This window comes from Phodopus roborovskii, unplaced genomic scaffold (assembly GCF_943737965.1).
Source record: "Phodopus roborovskii unplaced genomic scaffold, PHOROB, whole genome shotgun sequence".
NCBI classification, from domain to species: Eukaryota; Metazoa; Chordata; class Mammalia; order Rodentia; family Cricetidae; genus Phodopus; species Phodopus roborovskii.
Window position 1 is genome coordinate 1,610,603 of NW_026126645.1, and position 20,718 is coordinate 1,631,320.

General features: G+C 47.4%; 1 protein-coding gene across 2 annotated transcripts in view; it reads left to right on the forward strand.

The window, feature by feature from the left end:
• Positions 1–418: 418 nt before the first annotated feature.
• The window catches only part of Stpg1 (sperm tail PG-rich repeat containing 1), a 31,576-nt gene continuing 11,276 nt past the window's right edge, over positions 419–20,718 (forward strand). Inside the window, exons 1-5 of one of the 2 annotated variants that reach the window (XM_051173701.1) lie at positions 419–543; positions 2,278–2,396; positions 8,819–8,920; positions 13,248–13,418; positions 18,334–18,445. In XM_051173701.1, coding sequence (XP_051029658.1) covers positions 453–543; positions 2,278–2,396; positions 8,819–8,920; positions 13,248–13,418; positions 18,334–18,445 — 595 coding nt within the window. In that variant the 5' untranslated portion in view covers positions 419–452. The remainder of the gene's footprint in view (positions 544–2,277; positions 2,397–8,818; positions 8,921–13,247; positions 13,419–18,333; positions 18,446–20,718) is intronic. The other variant, XM_051173702.1, reaches the window with a different exon arrangement.

The following is a 20,718-nucleotide window of genomic DNA, read 5'->3' on the forward strand; positions in this document are numbered from 1 at the left end:
GAAGCTCAGGAATTGGCAGATGCCTGATCCAGAGGGGAATGACCCCCAAAGCACATGGGACCTTTGCAGGCTTTGGAGAGCATTGATGTCTTTATTGTGGTGGTCTAGAGCACAGCCTCCCACATTGTCAGAACTTGAACACTGTAGAATTTTATTGCATGTAAACTATATCTTGGCCAAGCTAGGTTAATAATCAAAGTAATATCTAAAGCCTCAGTGGCTGTGTGCACCAGTGAGGGTGAATTTGCATGCCCCCCCCAAATTCTGTCAGCACTGTGTGCTTGGACTTTGGGATGACAAAGCACTTGGTGGGTGACAGTTTCTACCCCACAAGATCTCTCAACACCATTAGCACAGAGCTGACCACAGTGTGAAAGCCCCTGCAAATGCTGTATCTTCTTTCAGGTGTCTAGAAGAATGCAGGGCTGAAGTTTTCCTCAAACAGACGGAACATGCCCCTGAGCTTTGCTAACACGGATAACATTTCCCTGAAAGATGAAGACCTTGGCAAACCTAACAAGCATGGCGACAAAATACAGAAAGGTCTAGTGAATTTAAATCTCAGCATATCCGCCCTCATATGTAAGAGCACAGTTGGAAGGATTAGTAGATGCTGGGTGTTATCCACAAGGCCATCCTTTGAGAGTGTATCAGATGGATTGCCTTTGGCCCTGCTGTCCCTAGAGTGTAGGTGGTAAGAAACTGTAAGAAAGAACGAATGGGAAGATGGCTGTCCCTTCAACAACAAAAAGATAACAAGCTATTTCCGTATTCCAACAAGAGTCACGTTCTTTCATTTTAAATGTGTAACAGGTCTTGCTTGCTTTATTTCTGACAACTAAATTCTTATTGCAAGTCCTCATTCTTTTTGCTTTTTTTTCTAGGTTTAGAGTTGAAATGTGTTTCTTGTAAGCAGCATGTAGTTGGGTCTTTCTTTCTTGTCCTGTCTGACAGTCCCTATCTTTTAACTGGAATGTGTAGACTACTTAATGTTTAATATGGTTATGAACGTGTAAGTGTAAGTCTGTTGGTTTATGATTTGCTTTTTGTCCCATCTGTTCATAATTTGTTCACTCTTCTGTATTGGATATTTTAATTTTAAAACATTATTTTATGTCTGGTTCTGCATACCATGTGCATGTAGTGTTTGAAGAGGCCAGAAGAGGGTATTGGATCCCCTGGAACTTTAGTTATAGATGGTTGTGAGCTGCCATATGGGTGCTAAGAATTGAACCTGGGTCATCTGGGAGAGCAGCCAGTGCTCTTAATCTTGGAGCCATCTCTTCAGTCCCTATTTTAATTTTTTTTAAAAAAAAATTACACTTCTTTATTTTGTATGTGCATGCCACGGAGCACATGTGGAGGTGGCAGGACAATTTTGGGGAGTTGGTTCTCTCCTTCCGCCATGGGATTCTTGGGGATTGAACTCAGGCAGTCAGGCTTGGCAATAAGAGCCTTTGCTCACCAAGCCATTCTCTGACCCTTTATTGAACTTTTGTTTTTAATTCAAATAGGTCAGTTTTACTGGTGCTTAAAAGAAAAACAAGAGCAGACAAGCAGACAAGATGTAACTAACTCTTAGCAGTTGCCAGGAAGGAGAAGAGAGAAGAGTAGGAGAAAATACCACACTGGCTGTGGAGCTTAGCTGCATGTTATCAGGCTCTGTGTGTGTGTGTGTGTGTGTGTGTGTGTGTGTGTGTGTGTGTGTGTGTGTGTGTGTGAGTGTGTGCTGTAGAGAAACAGTGAGGAAGTCTAAACTACCAATATAAGTTACTTTTGTTCTGGCCAGAATCCAAGAGGAAAAGATAGAAAAAGGACAAGTTGTATCTTTCTGTGTCACAAAGGCAAGCAGACCCCCTGAACCTGGTGGCCCCTAATAAGAATAGCCTATATTGAGTTCTTTTTTTTTTTTTTTTTTTTTTTTGCTAGCTCACTAGGATAACTATATGTTTGTTTATTTTTTTTGAGACAGTGTCTCATATATTCCAGGCTGGCCTTGTACTCTAAATGTAGCCAAGGGGTGACCTTGGATTTCTAATCCTCCAGCCTCCAGTTCTTGAGTGTTGCAAGTATGGGTGTGGGCCACCACACTTGGTATTATGTGGTGATGGGGATGGAATCCAGGGCTTTTGTACATGCCAGGGAAATATTCTACCAATTGAGCTACATACATCCCAGCCTAGGATGACTACTTATAGCGTTTTCTAGCAATTGCACTGAGCAAACACTAGCTAGCATCACACACTGATGGATGGTTGTCTTATATTTGTTATTCAGGTTTTACTGCTGCATATCCAACTCAGGCCTCCATTCCTTATAGATACAGAACGTCAATAATCCCAGAATCAGAAAAAAAGGGATTTAACAGCCAAACCAGGAGATTCTATCACAAAAAGGTAAATGACATTGCCTTCAAAATTCTCTGCTTGGATTTTAGCTGTTGTGTTTCTCTAATGAACAGCAGGGGGCAGTATCACCCAAGGAGCTGTACCATTCTCCAAGGAGACACTGTCAGTTTGGTAAGGAACAGCCTGAAATTGATTGATTGATTGACTGATCGATTGACCTAACTATTTACTGTGTTGGGGATTCACCCCAGGACTTTGCATATATTATCTGCTTGGAAAACATTACCAGGGGTCTTGCTATGTAGCCCAGCCTGGCTTTGAACTTAGGTTCCTCCTTCTTTGGCTTCCTGTGTATTTGAATTGAAGGCATGCGCAACCACCCCCTGCAGCCAAAATTATCTTTAATTTGAAAAGAATAAAAACACAAGTTCTTCTAAGTCCTGTGTGTATGTAGTAGAAGATAAAAACCACCCCATTCTGATCTATCAAAGGGAATTATATAATCCTAGATAACACATAGGTAAACAAGTTTCTAACAATTTTATAGTTGTGTTTGTGATGAATTCCCCCATTAAAAATTTCCTTAAACAAAAATAAAAATAAAATAAATTTCCTTACACAATGTCTTATCATTATTATGGGGGTTGATAAGACAGCTTGAGACCTGGAACCCCCAATGGTAGAGAGCAGCTAATATTTTTTAAAATTTCCCTCTGATGTGTTTGCTATGATATGTGCACACATACAAGTAAATAAATAAATGCAACTAAAATAATGCTATACTGTGCTCTCCCTATCCCCTTTTATCTAGGTCTCCAAGTCTGGAAAGTTCTGGTTGTCTCCCTGGCCAGCCTTTATTTAACTTATTCCTGGGGGGTTGACCTTCTCCTTTCTCACCAGCAGGGGGCTGTAGCAACTCACAGGCATGCCTGCAGCATCTCCACCACTTGACATCCCTCCTTTTAAGCAGGACCCTGAGAGTAGCATTTCTTTGGAGACGGACTGTTCCAGTTACCTTCTGCTGCATTCTGCAAATGCCTGCCACCCTCCCACCTTCCCAGGTGGTAGAGAAGGAGTGGGAGGACCCCGGTTCTGAACACCCCTTGCAGGGCCCTCACGGCAAGCCCGGCTCTTCCTTTGTGAGCTGGAATAAGGAACTAGAGAGTGAATTAAGTTCTTTTAACCTCTCATTACCTCGGGGTTCTAAGAAGCCCACAATAAGTAATACAGCATACACATATTTTAGAATCACTCGTAGCTTTCCCCAGGGTGATAAATATTTGCTCAGGCATTTTTCTCTTTTCTCTAGTTTCTCTGTATCTTAGTTGTCAGCTTCTTCCCCATTTGCTGTGTGGGTTCTCATTGATCAACTTGAATGACAGTGTGTTAGTTGTCCATGTCCAGGGTGTTCACAGCTCAGTTGCCAATAAAAAGAATAGTAGCTGTCACTGACCAATCCCTACTATGTGTTAAAACATTTTTAGATCGTATCTCTGCTCCCCAGAACAATGCTAAAAGGAAGGGTTTGCTGTCTTCATTGAACATAAGAGGAAACCGAGGCTTAGGGAGGTTAAGTGACCCACCCTCCATCACACAGCCCAGGGTTTGCTACATAAGAGGCTCTAAATAAATATCTGCTGAATCAACATTGAAAGAATTAGACCTCAACCCAGGCAGAGCTCACTCCAAAGCCCTCGCTCTTTCCACACTGACCACGCCTGCCTTTGTGGCCTTCGAGGCTGTAAATTTGGTTGATGAAAGTTAGCATGCTTCTGGAACGGCCTTGGCAAAACAGACAGATCTCCAGGAAGAGAGGGCAATAAAATGTTCCTTGCCGGGGCTCCATCCTACAGGCAAGTTCTTGGGACTCTGATCCAGGAGCTCAAAGTACTGTGTGAAATACTATCATGTCTCCTGTCCAGGGAGCCCTCGTGGCCACCAGAACTGCAAGCTGCATCAATAAAGGCAGAAACCACTCAAGTTCAGTTCTAAAATCTCCGATGTGGTTGCATCCATTTGATGGGAAAGCCTTCATCCGAGCCTTTGAAAGACTGTGTAATTACTGAGGAGTTATATAATTCCCCACGTCCTAAGCACAGAGAATCCACTCCTTCCATGCTCTGTGCCATCAGTCTCATTTTCCCCGAGGGAAATGAGCATGGAGAAGTAATGCACTTGCGCGGCATCACCCAGTAATTTAGTGAGACAATGCAAGTTAACAACAGATTCGAAACCTCCCCTGCCACCCTTCTTAAGACAAGAGGCACACACGCCCTGTGCTGAGCCCACACCCGGTCATCTGCTCGCCTTGGAGCCGTGACCCACTTAGCCCAGCTTTACCATGGTGGCTCAGAGGCAGGCACTCACCAGTGCGGCTGGGCCGCTGAGCCTCAGGGCCAGTTTATATTCCTTGCAAGGATCTCACCCCTGGGGTGCCGGGGAGATGGCTCAGGGGGCCAAGGTATCCCCTGACAAACTTAGTGATCAGAGTTCAGTCTCTGGGATCAACGTCGAAGGAGAACAGAAGAGACTACCTCGGGTTGTCCTCTGAACTCTACTCTCACGCCATGGCACACGTACATCCCTGGTCACACACTTATTTTAAGTAAAGGAATCTCACCACTGGGGCTGTGAGGGTCCTGCACAGATTTGTGCCTAAATTGGCAATTTAGGTTGCTAGGAATAAACTTTGTAATTATTTACAAATGTGCAGCTAACTTTAGAGGAGACGCGCCTCTAGGTGACAAAGCTGTCCAGCACCCCACTGGACATTTTCTTCCCCATCTCCCAACTTCTGCTCCATCTCACCCAGATTCCCAAGCTATGGCTGTAAAGGCCCCACCTAGTGTCTCTGCATTTGCTTCCTCCTCTTAAAAATTAGAATGTTACACTAGACTCCTTTCCTGGGAGTGACGGACGATTGCATGATACCAAACCTGTTGCCTTCCATTTGAATAGCACAGGCTGGTGGGACAGGGACAGTGTGTCTTCTGAGTGGGCATCATTTAAGTTGCCTGATGAAGGGGCTGGAGAGATGGCTCATTGGTTTAGAGTATTTGTTGCCCTGGGAGAAGACCTGCGTTAAATCCCCATCACTAATATGGTGGCTCATAAAATCACAAGGAGACTGAGTGTGCTGGCCCATGCCTGCAATTCTATCACTCGGGAGACAGGAGAATCAGCAAGGTCATCCTTGGTTGTATAGTGAGTTGAGTCCAGCCTGGCACAGAGAAAACCACCTCAAAAACAAACTAACTTGGTAGTTCTACACAGGGTATGACAGGAGATCTGCCCTCCCAAACAGTCAGGGCCAGAGTTTAAGTTGCAATGAAATCATGCAAGGTTATGTTTACAGATTAACTCAGAATTTATGACAGCAAGTGAAAAGCCCAGTGTAGGATGCCATGCCTGGCCCTAGGTTCTGCAGTAGGACCCCCCTCAAAAGCTGGGGAGCTACTGTGGCCCAGGAGCCAAATGCCAGCTCCCTCGTGACCCCTGCAGGCCCATCCCAAACTCAGGTGGATAGGGATCATCTCCCACTCCTAGTACCTGTGGAGACTGCCAGCTCAACGAGCCCTCCATGTGCTGCTCAGACAAGTGTCACCCAAGCTGTGTGCTGGGTGAAAGGAGGGCAACACGTCTACCAACCATTGCTTACTCAGCCCCATGCCCGCAAGGTGGCCCTGGCACTGAGGAGACTGGTGGACAATTACTTCTATTCTGATTATTTGGAAGTGTCTCATATAAGAGATCAAGGGGGTGTTTGAGTCCACAGCTGGTTTTATCCTGCTCACCCTGAGAGTCCTGCCCCGCATCCAGCAGCCTCACAGGGACCTGCATCTGGCTTCTCTGCACCTGTGGTGTTATGTAATCCAGTGCTTCCCTCCCTTGAAGCTTTGGGTGATTTCTCCAGTGTAAACATGCCTCCAGTGACCCATTTCAGTGACACCGTGGGGATTTTAACGGTTCCCTTTACAGGCCAGCTCCAGCATGCTTATCCCATGAGATTTGCTTTGGACCTTCATCAAGAGTAAATTTCATCCCCCCCCAGGCTAAACAGCCCCATTCCCATTTGCCATGGACTTTAGCCATTTTGCAGTCTGACCCAGCTGATGGATGTCCAGTAGAGTTGTCAGATTCAGCAAAGGAAAGCAGGGATGCTTGGATACATTAGAATTGCAGATAGGTAACCATTTTAGCATAAGTATGTCCCAAATACCTTATGGGCTATACTTAAGCAAAAACAGCTATTTGCTGTTTGCCATTCTAATTTGACTGGGTAGGTTGGGTCAGAACAGTGGGCATGTGCAGATGGACTAGGAGCTAGAGATATATCTTCCCTGCCCACTGTTCATACCTGTAAGAGTCACATAGCAGAGGCTGGAGAGCTGGCTTAGCAGATAGAACACTGGCTGCTCTTCCAGGGGACCTGGGTTCAATTCCCAGTACCCAAATGGCTACTCAATTGTCTGTAATTCCAGTTGTAGGGGATCCCATACCCTCTTCTGGCCTCTGCACAGGCACATATATACATGCAGGCAAGACACTTGCATCATTATCATCATGATTAGTCAGTCACATGTCACGCGGTGATTCCTGCTGCAGCTTTCCCTAGTGACAGGGACCCTGGAATCTCACTAGGATCCCAGCACCTTGAAGCCCAATGAGGTAAAAGTTACTCAAGATCATGTAGCTGACCAGCCCAGAGGACAGACTTCCCAATTCACAACCCTGGGAGAGGATTTTCTTTTATCCCATGTAGTCTCATCTAAGAGGCAGTTGGTGTCCGCGGTTAGGAGACTCTCATCAGACTGTAGAGAGACTGGAGCAACTCTACTGCTCCAATTCTGACTCTGATTTCTGCTGGTTAGGCAGCATTAGGTCATCTCTCTTTTGACCCCATCTTCTCAGTTTCCCAGGGAAGACTCAGTGAGCTAGCCATTGGGAAATCTCAGTGTGCTGCGGGGCAGAGCGGCCTCTCCCTCCTGTGGTCCTTCCCTCCTGCACCTGCAGTATCCTGCTTCTGACTCTTGGCCTGGAAGGCTGTGTCCTCTGTTCTTCCTCTGCTTGTCTCACGAGCACGCGTGCACGCGCGCGCACACACACACAGTACCTATGCCTCTATTCTTTTTTTTTTAATTTAAAAAACTTACTTTTCATTTTATATACCAACCCCAATTCCCCTCCTCCCTTCCATCCCCCCATTCACTACTCAGAGGGGTAAGACCTTCCTTGGGGAGTCAACAAAGTCTGGCCTGCCAAATTGAGGCGGGACCAAGCCTTTCCCCCCTGTATCAAGCTCAGCAAGATATCCCACCCTAGGGAATGGGATCCAATAAGTCTTTATAATGAGCTTCAATCACTCTGTCCCCACTCTCTAGACTGGAAAGTTCTGGAAGACATGAGTTGTGCCTCAAACTCTACCTAGGTAAAGCAGCAGGGACAGAACAGTTAGGGTGTATCTGTGTCTGAGTGGAGATAGCAAACTGGAATCTGGGTCCATGGGCTCAAATCTGGGGTTCACCGCTTACTGGCTGTGGCTCTACAGGCCCAGGTTCTGCTTCCTTGGGTGGCTCTGGTGACATACCTACTTCCACGGACACATTCCATGTGGTCAGCATTTGGACTTGGGACAAATTCATCTGCATGTGCCCATTTGTGAAATGGGGACAGTAATCCCTTCCTCATTGGGTGACAGCAAAAATGAGGATGAGCTTTAAGAAGCTCCCAGCACCGGGCAGCACCCAGGAAGCTGCCCCAGCAATGAAGCATCACCTCATTTCATGCCACTTGCTCCTCCAGCTTAGTAACTAGCGCCAGAAACAAGCTGAAAGCTTCTGGAAGCTCAGGCAGCCTGTAGCAGTAGCTCTGAACACAGCTTCTGCTGCCTCTGCTCCCTGTACCCTAGTCACAAGTTGCCCTTGGGCCCCATGGGCTCACCTTATTTTGTCTTCAAGTTCAAGATGGCCTCATTTGGAATGAAGGTTGTTTTTGTTTCATTTTGCTTTATAAACATACACACTCCCCAGTTTCCCTTCTCTGAGGCCTCAGGAGGAAGCTGAGTCAGGTGGGTGTGGCTACCATGAAATCGGTCACCCTCCCTTTACCTCGGGCTTGGCTGACCCAGTCCTTGCAGGCTGACATGCGCACTGGCACATTTCCATAATGACATGAAACCCCCCCACACACACACAAAACAGTGTTCCTTTAGAATGGGGATGGGGACTTAGTGGAAAGAGATCAAGGGCTGTGGGAGACCTGACCAGAATTAGGATTCCTGCCCCTCCCACTGGTAACTGGGATACAGATTGGGCAAGTCAGAGAAATGGTGGAGTGAGCCTGTCACCCCTGAAAATGATGGAGCCTGTTCTGTAGGATTAGAGGAAGGCTTAGCATTAATGGATGGAAGCTGGCGGAAAAGCGTGCTGAAGCTGCCGTGCCCAATGACACTGCATTCTTGTTCTTTTCAGAATGACAACCCAGGCCCTGGGTTCTACAATGTCATCCACCAGTCTCCAGTGTTCAACAGTGTCTCTTTTTCCAAGAGAGGAACCTGCACTTTCCCCTCCTCGGTGAGAGCCCTTGGGTGTTAGATGCTCAGTAATTCCCTCTGTCCGGTGTGCGATGACATGGTGGATGGCTGATCCTTTTTCTCCAAAGGTCCCCGTTCTGATTAAGACAGCAACCACTTCCTGTGAATTCACAAAGATGAATCTGAGCCTGTGTCATTAGGCCATTTGTCCCCACGGATGTATATGGATGAGGCTGGGTGAAAGCTAGAAGTTGGTTGTTGAGCACAAGAGGCAGTTGCCTTCCTGGGGCTTTTGGGTATGTCAGGGAAATTGCTGTGTCCTGCCCCAAAGTGATTTTTAACACTTGCTTCAAAATCACTGGGAAATTGGAAAGACCAAAAAAGAAACTAGGGGACAGTTTGATGGCATGGAGAATAGGAGGTGCTGCCGCCAATGCTGATGGCCTGAAATGGGTTGCTGGGACCCACGTGGGACGAGAGAGCAGACCTCTGATACTAAAGAGAACTAAAGAGGAACACACACACACACACACACACACACACACACACACACGGAGGGGGGGGAGAGAGAGAGAGAGAGAGAGAGTACCCTGGGCCTGAAATTCAGGAATCTTCACGGTACCACAGGGGACTTGATCTTGCAGTCAAATACATAAAGGAAGTACCAGAGAGGCCGAGCAGACTCTGGTGAAGGCAGCTTTCTTTTGTTTTATTTTGGTGTGTGTGTGTGTGTGTGTGTGTGTGTGTGTGTGTGTGTGTGCTCAGAATGGCGCCCAAGGCTGTACCGCTAAGCTATGGCCTCATCCTTAAGGGAATCAAGCAAGGGAGAGCCAAGCCAGAGCAAGGTCGCCTGAGGTAGAACAGGGAAGGACAAACCAGAGCCAGAGTCCACCCTCAATAGAACACATGCACCTGCTTGTCCCTTTAAAAGTTATGGCAGTCTCTTGCATGGACTTACATGATGCCTCACACTGGGGCTAATTTTCCTATTACTCTCACACAAAGGGACCATTTAAGGCCCAGTGAATACAGCCACCTCTTGTTGAGAGTTGGAATATTCATGAGCAGACTGACTTTTGAGTGTAGGCTCACAGTCTGTGAGCCCTCAGCAAAGTCATAGGATAGCCAAGCCTTTAGCTCCCAGTCAGGAAAAAGACCCCAGAGCTACTGTCAACGAAGTGCCACATCTCATGCCGCGGCAGGAGCCATGGGAAGACCTCATCCTGACTCAGCTGTGGGGCCTGGATGTGACCTCAAACACATCACCCTCCTAGGTCCCGGTTGCCTCAGAGACTCCCTGCAGGCTCTGGGCAAAGTGCAGTGAGAAAGATTTTGAAATTGCAGAACAGGCCATGAGCTAGCACCGTCACCCCCTGAGTCACCCTCCAGACCGCCCAAAACGCCCAGGTGCTCTCTGGGAGCTCCTTTGCCAGGCAGTGCACTACTGTTTCTTCTTGGTGCCAACAAGAGGCTGGACTGGAGACACAGTGCCACAGTGAGGGCCCCACCAGGCTTCACCAGTGGTGACTTTCAAACGATTCTGCTACCCATCCAGAAGAGAAGGCATGGACATGTCTGAAGTGTAGACTCCAACCAGGCCTTTTATTTCTTTAAAAATAATAAGTGAAGAGCCAGAAGAAAAAATAAATTTTTTAAAAAAAAGATTTATTTATTATGTATACAGTGTTCTGCCTCCATGTAAGCCTGCAGGTCAGAAGAGGGCACTAGATCTCATTTCAGTTGGTTGTGAGCCACCATGTAGTTGGTTTCTGGGAACTGAATTTAGGACCTTTGGAAAAGCAGGTAGTGCACTTAATTGCTGAGCCATCTCTCCAGTCCTCTATATTTCTTGTTTTAAAGAAGCTGGACAGTGGTGGCACATGCTTTTAATCCCAGTACTTGGGAGGCAGAGACAGGTGGGTCTATGTGAGTTCGAGGCCAGCCTGGTCTACAGAGTGAGTTCCAGGACAGCCAAGACTACACAAAGAAATCCTGTCTCAAAAACAAACAAAACAAAACAAAGGTTGGTTTTGAAGTGGTGTGTGTGTGTGTGTGTGTGTGTGTGTGTGTGTGTGTGTGTGTGTGTGTGTACATGAGTGCAGGGACCTGCACAGGCCAGCAGAGGGTGTCAGGTCCCCAGGAACTGGAGTTATAGGCAGGTCTAAGTTGCTTGATGTGGATGCTAGAAATGGAATGTCTGAGCTGCCTCTCCAGTCCTAGCTTTATATTCTTAAATACTTGCATTTCTTTATTCTTGGGAAGGGGGTCTCAAGTAATACCTGACTGTGGCCCCACATGGTCTCTAGTTTCTGTCCAAATTGAGGGACAGAGGGCCTTTCTCCCACTTCTGTGTCCTGAGACTTGAGGAATTCAAATCACCCACCTCAGAGGGAGATCACAAGGGCCCAGAGGAGTATGATTGGCCTATAAATTCTACACACTTCCTGGTGGTTGTCAGGGAAATACCCAACCCTTTGAGAAGGCTTGTCTCTCAAAATTTAAGTGATATAAAGCACCTCATTAAGGTACTCCAAGTTTTTGTTCTAGAATCTTCTACAGCTTTGACCAGGAAGCTACATGAGGCAGGGGGGTAGGGACTTTGGTGGTCTTTCTGGGTCGCACAGTGGCATGGTGGTTCTGGAGGAGTTAGTATGTGTTGGAAAGAAGTTGTCATGGGCCAGTGTGGGGTCCAACTGGAGGTGTCAGGGCTGGCAGGTAAACACAGGGCACAGAGCTGGAGAGTGAGCGATGCAGACATGAATCCTATTATGATGCCTCAGGGAACTTGGCATCACAGACGCTCTTTTTTATTTTTATTTTTTAAGAACATTCTCCCCACCCCCAAACATAAAAGCAGTAAGTCTCTGAAGGCAAAAAAAGATGCCAGGGTGGAAAACATTTGCTGTCCCTCCAGGACTGTTCCTCCTGACACATTTCTCTTTCAAATGTCGTATCTGATCTGGGTCACCAGGTGGAGGCAGACTGCCTTGCTGAAGATGGTGGTCCACACCGATTTACTAGTAGTTGAGTTTCTTCTGCTGTGAAATGGCCATAATGTCTGCTGCTCACAGTTGTACAAACCAAAGGAAACAACAAATCCTAGGTAAACAAGCGGCCAGAAAGTGAAGGCGGCTGCCAGCGGCATAGTCTTTGCTGCTGAGAACACTGAAGAGCCTTGCCGCTAGGGCTTGGATTCGAACCTTGGTCAGAATCCAGATGAGAATTGTCTGGCTTCTGGTGAAACCCACACCCCCACGCCACCATTGAGAGCCATCTCCACCTAGCCCCCCAGCAGTGGGGAGAGGGAGGTAAAGGTCACTCACAGCTTCCCCCACTTCCTGTGCCCGGGTCCCATTGACCTCTGTTGAGTGGAGAAACCCAGGGCGGTGTTCCCAAGCTTTTCACCGTAAAATTATGGGAACTCTTTTGTTTTATCAGATCCTAATACTAGCCATGCTGTCATAGGGCAAGGAGATGTTATCATCGAGTTTCTATGGCTTTTACCCCCATTCGTATGGCAAACACTGTGTTTGTTTTTTGAACTGAAAATAGTTTATCACAGTTTCCGGAAGCGGCGGAATTGGTCCTGTTGAAATGCAAGTATTTTAGGGATTTTATGCATGCTAGGATTTGTGGTTCTTGGTGGCTTCCCCCCCCCCCCCGTGGCACACTGTGTAGACCAGGCTAGCCTCAAACTTATTGTCTTCCTGTCTGCCTCCTAAATTCTGACCACAGGTGTGTGCCACCACACCTGGCGTGAAAACAGTAATCTGCTAGGGATGGGAGGCATTCGTGACTAGCCCTGCCCCTTTAAGCTATCTGAAGCAGCTCCCTGTAGACACCACTGGGACCAGTCTAACCCTGGCTATCACAGGACTCCCCACCCACCCCACAGCTGATGAGGTGGATGGAAGTGGCCTGGAACAGGGTGCAGCGAAAATGCATTGCTGGGAAAAATCACTCTCTCCAGGTCCCAAACAGATGACGAATGCTTTAAATTAGTTTACAGAAGTTGGAATGGGTCTGAACTTGCATTTCCCAAGAGCGAGGGCTCAAAGCCCGAGATCCAATTACCACTGTTACTTGCTACAGTCTCGCCTCTTAGGGGGAAAATGCTTGTAAGCGGGGCATGGTGGCTATTGCCCAGCATACCAGCCCTGGGGAGGATGATGCAGGAGGAACACTGAAAGTCTGAGGCCAGCCTGAGCTGTACAGCTTGGGCTACAGAGACCCCGACTCAACAAATAAACAATCAGGCACGCAAGCAATCAAACAGTGATGGACCGTGGGCACCGTCCTTTTCTTTTGCTCTGTCTTCACGGCACCCGGGTCACTTGGCAATGCTGACTCTTTTCCTTCTTCCTTAGTGTGCCCGGCTGGGCAACAACATTTCTAAATATCCTGCTGCCAATGCATACACCATCCGCTCAGAGTTGGTTTCCAAGAAGGACTTCAGCAATTCCTGTTCCAGCATGTTCCAGCTGCCAAGCTTCATGAAAGTGGTCAAATCTGAAACCCCTGCCCCAAACCATTACAATGTAAGGGCATCGCCTGCCTTTGTCCGGTGCCCGTGTTAAAAGGGTGTGTTGCCAGGGTTCAGGGAAGGGTGTGAGGCTTGGAGAAACAGCATTTGAACACAGAGGGTCAGCCAGTGAGCACTGTGAGCAAGCTGGGGATGGAGAGGGAGACTGAGGGTAAGGCAAAGAATCTGAAGGTTGGGCAACGGTAGAGGGCGCCAGGGAGCCGCAGAAAACCCTCTTCTTCCACTCACCTCTCTCTTTAATAAAGAGCCTGGAGTGTTTTCCTGTCTCTCATACAGATAAATACTTACCATTTCACCTGCTGACCCTATTCATTTTCTTTTTAGAATTTAATAAGGAAAACGCAGATTCTTTTGACGTCTTTGTTTTTTGAGACAGGGTCTCAGTATGTAACTCTGGCTGTCCTGGAACATACTATGTAGTAAGGGCTGGCATTGAACTAACAGAGATTCACCTGTCTGCCCCCTCAGTGCTGGGACTCAGGTGTCTGGGATCGTGTGTGTGTGTGTGTGTGTGTGTGTGTGTGTGTGTGTGTGTGTGTGTGTGTGTTAGCGGTAATGCTCTGAGCAGAATGGAATGGGTGGGAAAGGATGCCTGCAGGAAGCAGTAGTCAGACTTTCTTTGTTCCGCCAGCTCCCAAATAATGACAGACTTGTTAAGTACAAAAGCTCAGTCTCAGCTTAGACTTGTTTCCCACTAGCTCTTATAACTTAAATTAACCCGTTTATATTAACCCACATTCTACCCACTTGCTCTGTGTCTGCCTGGTGAATCCCACCTCTCTTCTTCCCAGAGTTCCTCTCTCAATCCGGAAGTCCCACCCATCCTGCCTGGCCTAGCTATTGGCCATTCAGCTCTTTATTAAACCAGTCACAAGGTGCCTAGCAAGGTAAAACAGCGACACATCTTCACAATGTACAAAAAGATTATCCCACGACAGGAAGCTCTGGCTCAGGTCTCCATTCTACCGTGCCCTGTGCCTTGCTCATGCGCCACCTAGGTTGAGGAATGAGCACCAGGCACACAGGTCTGCAGTAACCCAGGGAAGGGGGTGGGCTGTCCTTGGCTAGTCATGGGGTGTGTGGAGCCACCACTATACAATGGAATCAGGGACACCTGCTTTAGGGGCTATGTAAAAGCTGTGGAGAGCATGACCTCCCCACCCCCATGAGCACCCTGAAATCCAGGGTATGATCCACAATCCCACACAGGAAGATGTGAGCCAAAAAGGGCTGCATTTCAAAGGGCTTTGGTCTCAGATCTCATTCTTAAGTTCTTCTTTTGAAACACGATTTGTAAGTCATGTTTGTTTACAGACCTTTTGCTCACCCTATATGACCAGTAAAGTGGACCAGTGAACTGTCATGTGTTCAGAGCAGGGGTGGTGCCTGTTGGGTCAGCACTGGGCCATAGTAACTGGAGGACAGCTGTGTCATTTAGAAAATTTTAATAGTGGCATATAGAACTAAAAAGGATCAGGCGAAGGTAACTTTTATAAACATCTTGTAATTATAAATATTAAGTTTTGCAATATATTTTGTTTTGAAATCAGATACATATTGATATAAGATTATTAATGAGATATTTCAGGAGGACCCTTGTCTCCTTTGAAGTCTTTGCAGTTCAATGTGCATTTGCTATTTATGCCTGTCATAATTTTGGATCAGTCATGTTACCAGGGCTAATTGTAGCTATCTTAGCGTGTCACTGAAGACCCCAGGGGAGAGTCTGAACTTTGTTCTCTGTGTCCTGGGGAGTTCCGAGGGGGACTGGGAAGGGTGAGACATAACCTGAAGAAGTTTCTAGAACACTTCTTTCAGACTGCAGTGTGGTTCCAGATAGGCTTGCAGGGGGCAGGAATTGTATGGTCTGAGAATGATCTGCATAGATATATGCATTCAGAACCAGACCCTGGCCACCTGGGAGACAGGCACAGCTCTGACCTGTGAGTACCCTCCGTGGAGACAGGCACAGCTCAGACCTGTGAGCACCCTTCCTGAACCCTTGGTTGCAGCAGAAGGGTGATATAGCTTGAACTTTGTTTGGATGCTTCCAGTCCTCTCTGCGCTTCCGAGGCAGACAGCTGCATGCTTACACTGCTCCATTGGGCCCTGGACACAGCAACGTGTGTTAAATGTCTGTCATCAAATGAGTGACCTCTGGGCCCATACAGCTGTGTCTCTGCAAAAGACCGAGGTCCAGACCAGAATTTTTTGCTTTCTGCCAATATATACATGATGCATAGATAAGTGGTATGTGTGTACCTGTGTGTGCAGCTGTGTGCGCGTGCAGCTGTGTGCACGTGCAGCTGTGTGTGCATGCAGCTGTGTGTGTGCAGCTGTGTGTATCTCTGTGTGTGTATGTGTGTGTGTGTGTGTGCACAGCCTGTGTGTGCACCTGTGTGTGTATATGAAGTTGTGTGTGGGGGGGTGTGTGTGCAGCTGTGTGTACACCTGTGTGTGTGTACACCTGTGTGTGTGTGTGGTGTGCGCGCACCTGTGTGTGTACCTGTATGTGTGTCTGTGTACTTGTGTGTACCTGTGTATGTGTGTGTGGTGTGCGCACCTATGTATGGTCCTGTATGTGTACCCATGTGAAGCCATCAGATGTCTTTCTCTATTGATGTCTACCTTTATTATTATTAATTAATTTTTTTGAGAAAGGGTCCACACTAACTGGCTGGCCAATGAGCCCCAGGGACCCACCTGTCTCTGCCTCCCCCAGATATGTACCACTGTGCCTGACTTTTTATGCTGAGTGCTGGGGGTGTGAACTTGTTTATTCAGCAATCCTTTTAATGGCTAAACCATTCCCCCAACCCCATAGAGTGAATGGATTTTGTTCATGAATATTTCAAGGTGACTGAACATAACACATGTATATTTTGAATAATATGTAAGTTCAGCATTACATAGTAGAAATTCCTTCCTTGTAATTCTACTTCTCTTTCTCAAAAAAACCTTATTTTTTAAAATTATGTGTGTGGGGATCACAGTGTATGTGTACCTTAGTGCAGTTGCCCTTGGAGGCCAGAGGCATCAATCCCTTAGAGCTGGAGTTGTAGGCAGTAAGTAATGAGCCACTTAGTGTGGATGCTGCAGGACTGGTTCCCTTATAATGTGGGTTCCCAAGGCAAATGTCACTAAGAGCCAGGTGTAGTTCCTTCAGGGTCTACACACACACACACACACACACACACACACACACACACACACACACAAGCCTCCCAAGTTTTGGAGTCACCTGCACAGGGTCCAGGTGTATTTTCCACTTAGCTACACCTGGAGTTCCTCTCCACATTGCCTCAGTAACTCAGCTTTGGTCTGTTTTTTTTTTTTTTTTTTTTTTTTTTTTTTGTTTGTTTGTTTTGTTTTTTTTAACCTGCTGAGTATTTTCTTAGTCTAATGGTAAAATCTTCCTGTAGATCACAGGTATACAAAAATGTCCCGTTTTCCACAGGTTTTCTGTCTGGGTAAAGAACAAAGCCAGGGGAACTGTTTTGTCTGTAGGAGACTTTCCCCCCAACCTGGAGAACAATGGTGGCAGCATCAGGCAAGGAGCCCAAAGGCCATAATCCCGTTAGCCATGCTGTGCCCTGAGCAGCTTGCCCAGCCTCAGTCCGGTTTCTTTTTTGGAGTCCTTTGCTGTGGGGCTGTTATTATCTTCTCTCTGAGCCTGGTCCTCTCCTGTCCAGTAATTAGCCTGCCCATCTGGCCTTTGTGTGGGAGCACTCTGCATGCAACCTGCCGTCAGGATCCTGGGAAAGGCTACATTCCTCTGCCTCTGACAGCACAAAATCAAAATGCCACCTGCATTTCTCAAGAAACTTTTTTTTTTTTTTTTCAAACAAAGAAGTATCAGGTAGAATCAAGCCATCCCAGCCCCCACTCCCCAGCAAATAGTTTCACTCATTCAGCAAATATTGCCAGCGTTCTTGGGCACAATTTTTATTGCTTCTGTTATCTAACAAATACAGGAGACTGACTACAAATGGGCACTTCAAATATTTGTGATCGTGCATAACAGAAGAATGATCTCAGGCCCCGGAGACTCAACCTTCCCTCCCCCGCATCATTTTTAGAGTTCTGAACGTGTGGGACGCTTTCATAGGTATATTGTGTGGATCAGCCAGAATTCTTAACTTCTGGTCCATCCAGAAAAGCAGAGAGAAGAGAGTGACGGCAGATCTGATCATAATCTTGAGCGATAGGACTCAGTGCACCCCAGACGCCATGTTTAGAGAGCACTGTTTGAACAGAGAAGAGCGCAGCCAGGGACCAGGTGGGAGGCATGAGGACTTGAACTAGATAGGGTAAAAATGGCAGCAAAAGAAATGCAAACACATTGTAACAGCATCACCCCACACACTCAGTAAAAACACCTCCCCAAGGGTGCAGCTGGTCCATGGTGCATAAGAACCCAGCACTGAGAAGAAACAAACAAACAAACGCAACTTTCTCTAGATGGTTCTGTGGTTTAGAGCTCACAACGCTCTAAAACAAGTAGAGTCAGGGTCATCTGATGCATTTTACAGAGAGAGAGAGAATTCAGGCTCAGAGATTAAACCACCTGAGCAGGGCCACACAGCCTTAGCCAGGCAGAAGAGGGACCAGAAACCAGTGTTCAGGTTTCCCTCCTAGCCATTCTCCTCTGGCTTCGCCTAGGTGGGCCTGTGTATGCATGTTTGAGCCGGTGTGTGTCCATGTGTGTGTGCCCACATGCATTCATCCTCGTTACAGACCACTTGGGCTAAGTAGATGGTAAAGGCCTGTGTCACCTTTTCAGTTCACATCAGTTCCCTTCCAAGAAGGACGGGTTTTAATTTGGCTCATATTTGTCACCTGTCCAGTCAAGGTGACAAAGACAGAAAGGGGCAGATACTGAATGATGGAGTGTGTTTTCTTCTGCACAGGCCTCCATCCCCTCCTGCAAACAAAAAAGCAACATCTCTGCTCCAATTGGGTTTCTGTCAAAAACAGAAAGAGGATTCTTCCCCTTGGCCAGCTCGGGAGGGCCACCTCCAGGTAAGCAGCGGCTTGGCTCTATTTCGCTGGCTACCATCTCTCTACAGGGAGCCTGTTCAGAGGGAACTTGGATTTTGTGTGTGTATGGGGATATGTGTGTGTGTGTGATGTGTGTATGGGGGTGTGTGTGTGGGGGATGTGTGTGTGTGTGTGTGTGATGTGTGTATGGGGGGTATGTGTGGGGGATGTGTGTGTGTGTGTGTGTGTGTGTGTGATATGTGTATGGGGGTATGTGTGGGGGATGTGTGTGTGTGTGTGTGTGTGTATGGGGGGGTGTAGGGATATGTGAGGGGGATGTGTGGGGGATGTGTGTGTGTGTGTGTGTGTGATGTGTGTATGGGGGGTGTAGGGATATGTGAGGGGGATGTGTGTATAGGGGGTATGTGTGGGGGATGTGTGTGTGTGTGTGTGTGTGATGTGTGTGTGTATGTGTGGTAGGGTGGAGGCAGAGAAAGTGCTGAACACAGAGAGGCTAAGGGACCCAGTAGCTCTGCACAAGTCCCCAAAGCAGCCTTCTTAATGTGGCCTTTTGGCATCAGGCACACGAGCTCTGGACTGCTAGGTGGGGAAGTGGCATTTTCCTACTGACAGGTAGGAAGAGAGATGGTGACAAAGCCCCAGAGGTCACTCCACTGTCTTCCTAAATCACCAGGTAGGTCCTGGATGCATTTGCCAGTGTTGATTCCACAGGGCTTGTTCTGCCTGCCTGTACCCATAGTCCTGTTTTTAATGCATGGAAGAAAGATGCTTAAAGAGTTCCAGAACTTGTCCATTGCCATTGTCCATTAAATAGCATATCTAAGCCCAGAAACGCCTGACTAGACCCCTGCTTCCCTTCTGGAACCGGGATTCAGGATCACATCAGAGCTTGCCTGAGTTAGTCTTCTGTATTCCAAAAGGTGGCAATACCGATGTGCTCCCATACTTCCATCCCTGTAAGACAGCTAGGGGATCAGTTCAGAGGGGTCCAGAACAGTCCACACAGCCTGACCTCCAGCCTAACCCAGCCAAGCCTGGAGCTTTGGGCCCCAGAATCCAGAGGAGGGGCAGGAAGGCATAGGGTGTGGAGAAAATTGCAGGGCCTGTCAGATTTCAGCAAATCCAGATTAAAGCCAGAAGAGCAGGCTGAAGCCAAGTAACAAAACCATCACTAATTAGGAGGCTCAGCGCAGCCACAAGGCACCCCTCCCCCTCCCCTGCAGTCCCCACAAAGCCCCACCTTGTTTGTTTATACAGCAGAACAAAGCTGGCAACCTTGGGGTTTAGCCAGAGGCCCCACCACAGAGCCCTGGGATAGGGCATCAGTCAGCACAGAGGTTCCCCAGGCTCCCCTGTAACAAAGAACAGAATGGGGACCAAACTGTCCTCCAGCACAGGGGAGGTACCCCTCTTGTTCCCATGGGGGCATCCAGCTGTTCCCAGATGTCTTTCCTGGAGATGACTGACATCCCATAGCATCACCCAGTGTCTCTTCATCACTTTTCCAATAGAAAAGTAAATTCTGCTTAAAAAAAAAAAAAAAAAGTCACCCTCCCAGAAGGCGGAAGCAGAAAGATTGCCTTGAATTTAGGACCAGCCAGGGGTAAAGAAAGAGCGAGGCTCCATCTCTAAAAGAAAAACTCAAACAAAGCAAAGTCACATTCACAGTGCTTTAAAAATTTGAACTATCTCCCCTACAGGGCCACCGCTACTAAGATTGTTCCCACTTTCCTGGGTCCCACCAGTTCTCCTGAATCTCTTTTCTTGGCACGACTCCTCTTGACACCCCGACCCCAGCCCTGATTCATTCATGGTTGCTGTGCATGGAGTCATTATAGTATGCATAGACTTTCAGGTTCTCTGTTACTTTTCCATTCACGCATGTCCTAAAACTCATATTAGTATGTGACACCTATAATCTCAATATTTGGAAGGCTGAGGCAGGAGGAGTGTTAAAAAGAGACTGTGCTTTTTAAAGGGGTGGGGCGGGGAGATGGCTCCACGGGCGAAGATCTTGCTGAGAGTGCATTGGTGCATTGATGCATTTCTACCTGAAGGAATGGCAGCTTCCTGTAACTCCAGAGCTGGGGAGGCAGAGATAGGTGGTCCCTGGGGTTTGCTTAGCCAGCCAACCAGGCCAAAGGACTCCAGGTTCAGTGAGAGACCCTGCCTCGAAAATATAAGGAGGGCTGGCAAGATGGTAGCAGGCAAAGGTATTTGCTGTCAAGCCTGATAACTTGAGTTCAGGCCTCAGGACCAAATGGTGGAGAACCAACGCCCTCAAGTTGCCCTCT